This window comes from Panulirus ornatus, chromosome 12 (assembly GCF_036320965.1).
Source record: "Panulirus ornatus isolate Po-2019 chromosome 12, ASM3632096v1, whole genome shotgun sequence".
Classification (NCBI taxonomy): Eukaryota; Metazoa; Arthropoda; class Malacostraca; order Decapoda; family Palinuridae; genus Panulirus; species Panulirus ornatus.
This window is the reverse complement of record NC_092235.1, coordinates 24,758,131-24,769,782: the sequence shown is the minus strand read 5'-3', so window position 1 is coordinate 24,769,782 and position 11,652 is coordinate 24,758,131. Positions and strand designations below refer to the sequence as shown.

Genomic DNA, 11,652 nt, shown 5'->3' with positions numbered 1-11,652 from the left:
AGAAACAATGCACAATGAAAAATGTCATAAAAATGATAGAACTTCCCAACTTTTCTTTTCATTGTGATTTATATCAGTGTTGGATGGGTAAAGTCATAAAAGCAGCTATTTCTTTTTGCTATATTATAGCATACTACTGCAATATGTTGAAATTAGTGAAAAATATCACTGCTGAATTCTCTTTATATGCTCTTGAAAACCAATAACCCACTGTATAAATATGTACTGCAGCCACATTACCTGAATAAGATTCTACATGGGACCAAACTACAAGTAAAATGCATTCATATTTTCTAAACAATAAATATAGTTACACTTACAGACATCTTGCATACAGGTTTTTAATTAAAAAAGAAAAAAATACAAGACAGCACACAAAGCACTTTTAAGAAAATTCACACCAACTTTGAAACAGGGTGAAAATTAAGATGAAGCAGTTAGTTTCCATGAAAAATACCCACTCTATATAAAAAAAAAAGCCAAGGAAAGTGGGTAAGAAGAGATATAAGAAAGTGGAAAAGAATGACAAGGAAGAAAGGGTTCAAATAAGCAGAAGAGTCTGGAGAAGGGAGGATAGATGAAGAAAGGGATGAAAGTGATACACATGAATTTTCAAAAGGTAATAGAAGGTTTGGAAAAGAAATGGGAAAATAAGAGACAAGAAAGGAGATAGCAGAATGGAATAAAGGACAGAAGAGAGAAGAACGGATGTGCTTAAGTGTCATGCTGGTGGTAGTAATGGATACATGATGGTGGAGGGTTATGAATGGTGTTGCAGTGGAATGACCAGAAGTTTATGGTAAAGATAATAGTTACACAGTCAATATAATCAGAAAACTAGGATCAGAAAGTAATATCAAATATAACTTCTGTAAAGGAATTTTACGACTGTAAAATGTAAGGTAACTGTTTAACAGAGATCTACCTGGGTAATCATACAGGTCATGGAAACGGCAATTTAAAAATATAACTAAATTCCATAGATAATAGAGAAATATTTTATCACTGGTCTCCATTCATGTGAATATATTTTTGATTTGTGTTCCTAGTTATTCAAGTTAATATACAGGGTAGAAAAGTGGAAAAAATCTATATACAGTTTAAATTTTAGCTCTGAAACTATAAAACAATAATACTGAACATATTTTCCTTAATTTTAAATCTATAAAAAAAATTTTAAGTACAATATTCAGAGTTCCCATAATCCTTATTCCTGTAGGCAAGTTATCTTCCTCATACCACTAACTGCAACTAAGGTCATCAACAATACCCAATCAAAAGTATTACATTTAACCATGTGGTTTCATTTTAACTTTATATATCTTTTTTGACAATACAGTGAAAATCTCATTCAAATTAGCTATACACTTGAAATAAAAAGCTTCTCACCACTCAAAATATATAAAAGAAAATATATTTGGTAATGTGGTTAAACTAAGTTTGTACCACAACACTGTACATTACCCAAAAAAGTCAAATGCTATTAAGAGACATCGGACAAAAACATTACCTACCTACTTACCTAGTAATCATATCACACTGCATGAAATGCCTCAGTTATCTTTTTCATAAGTTCTTCCATTCTTTTTTCTTTCTTTGACTATAATCAATTACATATTACCGTACATCTTATGATAAAAATACTGAACTATTGATTACGAAATCATTCTTGTACATAACTTCTTTCATCAACTTAAGGTAATAAATACATCCCACATCTTCAAAATAAATTCTAATAAACATCAAATAAAACATTTAACTAATGTCTTGCCATACAAATCAAGTTCAGTGAAAATAATGTCTGTGTTAATCAAAATTTAAAGGAACCTGATTCTCAATGGGTGGAATTGTTTTGCATATAGCTTGATATACTGAGCAAAATTTTTTTGTCCATCATTTCATACAATGGCTAAACAACAGGCACCTTTCCGGATGTTTATCATAACAATCCAAGGGTACAGTGTATACACAATCTATAGAAAAGTATGTTTACTTCTGAGTAGCATAAAATGCCTTCATTAAATCAAAACAGCCCATAAGAGACCATAGTTGAGAGTGCAGCACATAACATTTTGCTGGAGTTCAAGGGGCATTTTTGGAAATCCACATCCAAAAGTATGTGACAAATAAATCATTCAATACTTATATTTTTTAGGCAACATAAAGAACACAAAAATAAAACAGTTTCAAACAACTTCTAGAGAGTGTATCAAAATCAACCCATGACTGCAAGATCAATATGGAATCAATGCCATTTTCCTTGGAAAAGCTATCTTTGGTCACTGTTTGGACACAAATCAGATTAAAAAAGAATTGTGACATCAAATTCTAAAATCATGCTATCTAAACCAAGAGATGAAAATACATTCACATGCTACTTTCTGCTATTTAGAATTGTAAAATAACTGCATAATACTGCATCACACAGAATACACTAAAAGTATAACAATTTACACCAGAAGAAACAAAACTTTAGTATATTCATATGAATCTCTTCAAATTTATAGATTAGAGCAAAATCCAAATATCTAAGCAATGATAACTGGATCAATGACAATGGGTTTGCTTCAACAGTAGAAAACCGTGTGGTCTGAATTTTTGATAGGTCATATCACATATTCTGTATGAATGAAAGACTTTTAAAGAAAATCAGAAGAACCCTGATATAGCATGTGCTTTCTTCATAAAAAATAAATACTTAGTTAATGTTTGGTACTCTGTAATTTAGCACACACATGGCTGTTTCTGTGTGTAAAATCTGACGGTGTGAACTTCGTGGAGTGAACACTTCAATATTACTACGAACATTATATTGAGACCGGGTGCTTCTCACTTGAAGACATGCACGCTTTTTGGTAGAAACATTCATAACACCAGATTTGGATGCACGACCTGATAAATTATTCAACTGAGTCGGTAAAGCACTTCGGTCTCTTTTGTAATTTCTACATAATAATGTGGTACTTCTATGTCTAACCCGTGTCTTGAGACCTTTCAAATGCAGAGGCCTCCTCAAATGTGAATTAAATTTTTTAACATACTTTCCAGTTCTTTTCAGTTCCTTGCACTCATCACTCAAAAGAAGATAAAGTTCACGATTCATTTTCACTGATACCTTCTTTTCTTTTTCTGTTGTACATGAATTTCTTTGCTTTTCAGCTGTTCTACACTGAATAGGTGATTCAGATTTTGAAAAATTTAAAGGACTATCTTCTTCATCTGAACTGGAATTAAGGTATTTCACATCTGATCCTACGATATCTGATGGATGGAAGCCCGTTCCACGAATTTCTTTCCACTCATCTTTCCCTAAATTATTCAGCTCCCTCATAAGGGCATTATTTTTAACTTTACTCTTCTTTGTACTTGGAGTCTTTGGTTGTACAACGGAATCAAGCTGTACACTGGATTCTAGTTGTACAGCAGAGTCCGATTTTCTTTTCACTTTTGTATTTTTAGCATTTAAGTTACTTCCTTCAGTGTACTTTTTCACACTGTTCATCAACATTTTCGAAGTTCCTGGGTCAGGTTTTAGAATAACTTTTAATTCATCTGAATGTTTGCCATTCTGTGGTTTTTCCGGGGATGGAATATGAGCTGGTAAAGCACCACATTCTTCTGCTGTTTCACCCATACATTCAGGCCTTGCCTCTAACTGGGTTGTGGATGAAACATTCACCTTAACAACAGCTTTACTCCAAACAGGACACTTTGCTCTTTTAATCTCTGGTAAAGCAAATTTTGACGGATGAAAACCCTTGCGACTCATTTCCTTGCATTCATCCTGCACAAGTGATTTTAGCTCATTAACAAAGTTTTTTCCTTTATTATATTTCTTAGGACTTTTCTTCTGCTCCTGGCCTTGACAAGAATCATGTACAGTGTTGACACAAATTTGGGATCCTCCTTGTTTTGGCATACGGTACCCTAATTGTTCTATCTTCTTTAGAAGAGGCCCCACATTCTTCATAGGATGAAATCCCCTAAAGAACATTTCTTTCCATTCATCATTGGCTAAATTTAAAAGTTCCCTTCGACTTATGTTAAGACGTTTCTTTTCTGCAGCTGACACCTCTCCAATGCATTCAGCATGGGCACTATATTCATTGGTTAAACCTTTCCCTTCTTCTTCAACACCTTCATTGTTCTTAAACAACTTACCACTGTAACTGACAGGGGGTTGTTTTCTAAACTGATTTTTTTCAAAATTTACATCAGCAAACTCTTTTCCATTTCCACTAACTCTACTTTCACTGCATTTTCTGTTACTTTCCGATATTACTCCAAAACTTGCTTTTTTTGCACCTGAGCCATTTTGGCAACTACTTAAGGATTCCCTATTAGTCAGCATTTTCAAATATGAGGCAGAATTTCCATTTTCATCAATACAGCCAGTTATACAATCATTTGGCACCATCGAAGGGCTTGCATGATGCAAGTTTGTGGCACCATTTCTAAAGCCTGTTGTGGAGTCTATATTACAGCTCTTTGTGGTACCTATTTCAGATATATTTACAGTTTTTATTCTAAGCTTAGCCGTGGAATCTAAACCTCCACAGTATTTCAATCTGCTACTACTTTTTCTCCGTGTTTTACTGGGAACAAGTCTATCCACACAACTTCTGGTTAATCTAGTATCCTGGAGATCTAAGCATCTAAGTTCCCCCAAACCTTTCTGCCTAAGCTCTCGACACTCATCCATAAGAAGTTTGTGCACTTCTGAACATTCAGTCCTGTCCCTACCTTTATTTGCACCATCAGTCTGTTGCTTTGCTGAATTTTTCTCTTTTTGAGATTTTCCTAAAACTGATACACCTTTGTGCAACTTGGAAAGTGAATTTTCATTCAGGGTCAAATCACTAGCAGAAGTGCACTTTGGTCTGCCATTTCTACCAGTTAAAATAGTGAAATTTAACATATCTACATCCTTATTAACTGTGTTCACAATATTACTAATAAACCCACCAACTGGTGTCTCATTTGATGAAATATGTTTACCATGAGTGTCAACCACTCTCAATCTGTTCATGTGTTCCTCAGAGGATTCACACACTTTTTGTCTGTGTTTCACTGATGGGCTACTGAAAATACTGTTCTCATCTATTTGAAATGGTGACTTAAAACTAATATCTTCATCTATGATAAATCTGGGATTCTCTTGGGTATATGTTTTGTTTCCAGATCCATCAGTTTGATTAGATACCTTCAGAAAAGTGACATCAGGTAAAGGTGAGGGGTGACCATTCCGTAACTCTTCTGGTGTACCAGGAATAATTTCTTTAGGTATTAAAGTCACCAAGTTGTCTTCCTTGGTAAACACACAGTTTTTTGAGCTTGGAGATACAGTGTTCATGATATCCCTTTCATTGGAAATTTTCAGCCCATCACCAGAAATATCTAAAATTATGGCTTTTCCCCCACCATAATAAGGTCCTTCATTTTTCCGTTTTCGGCTGTTACCCTTTGCCTGTGGGTTGTGACAATCTAGCAATGGAACAGTGTAGGATGGTAGGAACAAAGCACGTGGGACGGGAGAAGCTGCTGCATTGGGCGGGACGTTTGGGGGCTGGCCATTGGTCGCCAAGTCCCCTACGCGTCCAGCTCCACAGTGGGACTTCTGTTTAGACGACCAATGGCTATTCCCATTTTTTGGCAATGAATAATCTGAAGAATCTGGCACTTTAGCACCTGTATGAGGATAACATGCAAGACCATCCAACTGCTGTGGAGCATTGTCTGCTTCACTTTGTCCATGATCCCGAGCCATGTCATCATCATCACTAGAAAGATCAATTATTTCAATAGAAGAGTTTGTTCTTGTATGTGTGATGTTTGAAAGAGTGACATTTGCATTTATCAATGGCACACTACTATCATTCTCCGACATATGAGGCACTACATGGGAATTCATTCTCTGACTGACTTTCAGCATGCTTTGGCTCTGGGATGATGCAAAGTGTTTATTTTGACTTTGATGGTAACCTGATGATCCAAATACTGCTCCACTAGGAACACCTACTTCTAAGTCATTACTATTCTGTTCATTCACTTTATGTCCCCGAACACTGGACTGAGGATCACAAATGCCATATTTTTTTTTTGATAGTGGCTTCAATATATCACTGTTTACTTGACTATTACTTGTCTTACATGGAAGAGAATTCAATGGAATTAAAGATATGTCAGCAGAGGATGAAGATTTAAGTTTCACAGGAAAGCCAGACCCATCAACAGGAAGAACTAATGTCTGACCCAACTGATTCCTACTGGTAAATTGTGCCATCTGAGTTTTCTGGCCAACAGTTTGTAATAGAAGCTGTGGATCTGCTGATAACTGCTGGCTCCCATGACAAAGCAATGGAATCAGTTTCAGTGAACTCTGATGAACTGAAGCATTTGGATTTAGTCCACTTATGCCTAATTGAGCATTGTGCTTTGGAGTCAGGCTATTGCTGAACACTCCCCCAGAGTCCAGAATGCCACTACCCCCAGGAACAAAAGAATTTCCATGGACCTTCTTTAAACCTTGCATCCACGACACATCATCTACAGCTTTGCTGGATGATGACACCTTAAGGTTAAATGAACTCTCCTTCCTGCACATCTCTGCAAGATTATTGTCCCAGCATTCTGTTTTAGAATCAGGCAAGCTGTTATTGGCAGGCAAAACTGGACACCCAAGAGAAGCCAATCTGCTGTCCATCTGGTTTTCCTCTGTCAAATCAATGCATGGGGCTGTTGGTCCTCCCAAACGCAACATTCGATCCACTAGCCTCTTTTGTAGCCGCTTTAACTTGACTTTCAGTGGATGACACATTCTCAATAATCGTCTACTTCTCCGGTCCAATCCTGAAAAAAACAGATTATAAAGATAAAATAAAGAATCCAAGGCATTAAATCCAGCATGCCTGCTATTTCCAATATTAGCAAGGTACTGCAGGAACCACCCCATACCACCTCTTGTCCTCAAACATTTCATTTCCAACACATCAACACTTCTCCATACAACCCTATCTATAACCCATGCCTCACAACCATATAAAACTGTTGGAACTACTATTCTTTCAAACATGCCCATTTTTGCTCTCCAAGATAACATCCTCTCTTTCCACATTTTTCATTGCTCCCAGGACCTTCGCCCCCAACCTCCACCCTATGACTCACTTCCACTTCCATGGTTCCATTCGCTGCCAAGTCCACTCCTAGACATCTAAAACACTTCACTTCCTTCAATTTTTCTCCATTCAAACTCATATCCCAACTAACTTGTCTCTCAACCCTGCTGAACCTAATAACCTTGCTCTTATTCTCATTTACTCTCAACTTTCTCCTTTCACACACTTTTCCAAACTCAGTCACCAACTTCTACAGTTTCACACTTGAATCAGCCACCAGTACTGTATCACTGTTGGATAACAGTTGACTCACTTCCCAGGCCCTCTTGTCCCCAACAAACTGCATACTCGCCCCCACTCTGGCACTTCACCATGATCCATACATGCACTGAATATCCTTACAACCAATCAACAGTACAGTCACCCCCTTTCATAATAAATTCAACTGTAATGCCATCCAAACACGCCGCCTTGACGAATTTCATCTTCCATAAAGCTTTCAACTCTCTCTTCACCAAACCACTCTCCTTGACTCTCTCACTTTGCAAACCACACCAACCAAAATGCCCTACATCTGCCACTCTATTATATATATACCCAAAGCCCCTTTCTAAGTGATCCAGACACTCCTGCAGCTTAAAGGGTGTCCTATACTCACCTGCATGGACTCCTTTAATGTGAGAAGTTTTTTGAGACAGTAGTCTGATTCATAAACTGACAAAAAAAGATAAAGCCTTGCCAAAGGAGGCTTTTCATTCACAGTATAACCTCAAGCTGGAGGAGTACAGTGGCATCTTTAAAAATTATGTTCTAATTAAGGCAATAAACAAACCCATGAAGATACTTTCTTAGCATCCCTGAGAATATTCCATACATAGAATGTACCATGGACATTAGGACTGCTTCTGTGAAAGGTTAACAAAAGTAATGACATACATACATACATACTCGTCCACACACGCACATATACATACCTATACATCTCAACATATATATATATATACACACACACAGACATATACATATATACACATGTACATAATTCATACTGTCTGCCTTTATTCATTCCCGTCGCCACTCCACCATACATGAAATGACAACCCCCTTACCCTACATGTGCGCGAGGCAGCACTAGGAAAAGACAACAAAGGCCACATTCATTCACACTCAGTCTCTAGCTGTCATTGGTAATGTATTACCAATAAAACCAAAACCAGGCTACAAAGAGACAAAAGGAGAGAAGGGAAGACTCTGCACTTAATGGATTCCTTAGGAGAAACCCTTTATGTATCCCATAACCAAAATAAGATGCTCCCTCCATCTGAGGGATATTTTAGAGAGAAGAGAGTAAAGAGAAAGGGAGGGAATAAGAGCTAAGATGGGGAACACGAGAATGCACCTAAGTATGACACTGTTAAAATGATAAGGATGCACACCACAATGTATATTGGAAGGATGCATACTGGATATGACTAATGGACATTTTTTTTTTTTTTTTTTTTTTTTTTACAAAGCTGTGTTTATATAGAAATAAAAATCTACTAACTTAGGTAAACAGCAGGCTATCAGGTTCAAAATTCAAAGTTACCTTTTCAAATCATTCTTCTTTCTTTCATACTATTCGCCATTTCCTGTGTCAGCGAGGTAGCATTAAGAACAAAGGACTGGGCCTTTGAGGGAATATCATATCCCTTCATATTTTCTGCTAAGTTTCCTGATTCAAAGTATGACATGATCATACTAATGACCCATAAAGAAACTCAGTTTCTCACCTGTCTTGATAGTGATTAAACGATCCCGTCTGTGTGCTTTGGTAAAACAGTACAGATGGACCCAGGGCTGCTCCTCCTTTCTTGCCCGCCACACAATTATCCATCGATTGTTACACCTGTTGGTTAAAACAAGGTATCATTAGGTACACAAAAAGTAATAAATTAAAAGTTTTATGACTGACATGAAGACTTCATCGAAAAAGATATGCAAAAAATATGAAATTCTGGAATGTTTAATAGTGGTGATGTGCAATAGTTCATTGACATAATTAAGAATTAAAAAGTAGAGCTAAAATTGTGAATATTGTTCAGCTAAAATGTATTAAAATCATCCTGAACTGCAGCCCTGATATACCCAACTCTAAATGATATTACAGGTCAAAACTGGACTATATGTACTCCACAGATAACCATTTACTTGGTTTCTATGTTGCATGTGGAAACCATTTAACCATACACACCATTATATCACTAATCCACTTTTCAATATTAAAAAAATTTTTTATGTTAGCTGAGATGACAGGGGCAGCTGAGGCCCTACGTAAGGCCATCCTATCTATCTATCTGTATCTCTGATGCCTGTTCCCTTCAGGAACTACCTCAAAAGGGTGGCCAAAGCCATAGTGTCTTCATAATTAGTGAACCCCAGTGCCACTTCTAAGCCTTAAGTGTCTCATCCTTAACAAGCCATTGGCACAGGGCCAATCTATTATAATAATTATCTGAAGTCCATGAGGTGGATTAGGTAAACACATCACAATCATCCCACCTGACTTTCATCCAACATAATACCATATCCATTAAATTATCAAATAATCATGGTGACACTATATCAATATATTCCAGCATTTACTTGATAACCACTCTAAGAATGTGAAAGATATTACATATTGATTATCAGTAAATGGAATAAACATGAGACAAAAGTCCAGATCTGGAAGAGTATATCCTTAGAGCATGGCTATAGCATCAAAGTTTTTTCCCATTTGATGTGTAGCTCAGCTTCCATTAAAAGAAAAATCTACAGAGGTTCATATAAATTTCTACCATATGGAGAGTTACAGAATTTATAGCACTTACTCTATTTCATGTAAATATTGTCATTGATGCTATAGCCATGCTTTTGGGACATACTATTCCAGCTCCGGACTTTTGTCAAATGTTTATTCCATTTTCTGATAATCAATATGTAATATCTTTCACATTCTTTGAGGAAAAGTAGTATTTTTACCAACCAATACTGTTTTCAGGGAGCTTTACTGACATTTGAGGAACTTCTCTTTTCAAAAAAAAAAAAGTTAAAATAATAATTCCCATTTCTAAATGAAGAAATGGCATCAAAATATGCAAGCAAAGGTTAAAAAAATTTCTTTGCAGCAATCTGAAAATCTCTCTTGCACTTCATAAAGAATTGGGATTTCCTTAACCCTTTTCTTTTTAATTAGAGGCTCCAGTCAAAGACAAAAGATCACATCAAGGCCAAGTCTTACCTAGGATATAGGGAAATCAATGAAAATGGAAAAAGAAGATACAACAAAAAGTAATTATAAATTTTGGAAGAAGTAAAAAAAAAACTCATAAAATGTGACAAGTCATAGTTACAGGGAAAGACATGAGAGGGTAGAGTGCTTCACAGCTTCAAGGTGTACAGAAAGGAACAGTTATCAAAACGGCCCACTCTTGAATTCCCAACGGCCATACAATAATCATATGACACTGTAATTTGCCAAGTATTGTGTGGTCTAGCCAGCAGTGGGGGTAAACAAGAAGTCAGTGCTCAGGGGTAAAAACTATAGTAACATTTGTAGAAGAGGGAGAGTGAACCAACATTGTGGTGTAGGGCAAGTGGGTCAAGGTCTGAAGTTAGACATGGAGAGTTTATAAGTCAGACTGCTTTCGACACCATTCTAAGGATGCTCCCACTACCACATGACAATTCAAAGATTCTGCATTTCTGTCTATAGAATAGTAGTGCAAGTGGGTCAAGTTCTGAAGTTAGACAGGGAGAGTTTATAAGTCAGACTGCTTTTGACACAATTCTAAGGATGTTTCCCACTACCACATTACAATTCAAAGATTCTGCATTTCTGTCCATAGAATAGTAGTACTTGCTGTATGGGGGTAGGAAAGTCTCTATACCTTATGTTTGAGAAGAAAATACCCTAAAAAAAGTAATACACTTTCCTCTATATTGGTGTGGGAGGGTAATGAGTGTGGCATGTGGGGGCACTGAAAGGAAGCACAGATCCTCCTTATCTATGTAAATGGAGGATGATTGTTTCTTTCTTGGCATGATTTCATTCTACAAATTCCTAAACACTTTACAATGTTCATGGTTTTTTTTACCTGGCATGAGTTCATACATCCCATGCATATCATTTACAGATCTTCTATAGATTTTATTTTTTTTTCTATATGCAATGTTTACATATCTACATACCGTTTTCAATGAAAGAACATAATTCACATGTAATAAAAATCACCATATCAAAAAAATATGAATAATAATACAAGAGAAAGAGTTTACTGTAGAATTGTATACATTGTGTGTACACTGAGATGTATAGGTATGTATATTTTGTGTGTGTGGACATGTATGTATATACATGTGTATGTGGGTGGGTTGGGCCATTCTTTCATCTGTTTCCTTGCGCTACCTCGATGTGGGAGACAGCGACAAAGCAAAATAAATATAAATAAATAGTTTCTGTATAAATGTGCCCTCCTGTACAGATGACATAGTTACATATTCTTTGATGATTTAC

At 36.4% G+C, this 11,652-nt stretch overlaps 1 protein-coding gene across 5 annotated transcripts in view; it reads right to left on the bottom strand.

Annotated features, from left to right (window-relative positions):
• Positions 1-1,976: 1,976 nt before the first annotated feature.
• The window catches only part of LOC139751882 (uncharacterized), a 91,433-nt gene continuing 81,757 nt past the window's right edge, over positions 1,977-11,652 (bottom strand). For all 5 annotated transcript variants that reach the window (XM_071667536.1, XM_071667537.1, XM_071667539.1 and 2 more), the window contains 2 exons: positions 8,888-9,003; positions 1,977-6,849 (listed from right to left, as the gene is read on the bottom strand). In XM_071667536.1, the coding sequence (XP_071523637.1) occupies positions 2,699-6,849; positions 8,888-9,003 (4,267 nt within the window). In that variant the 3' untranslated portion in view covers positions 1,977-2,698. The remainder of the gene's footprint in view (positions 6,850-8,887; positions 9,004-11,652) is intronic.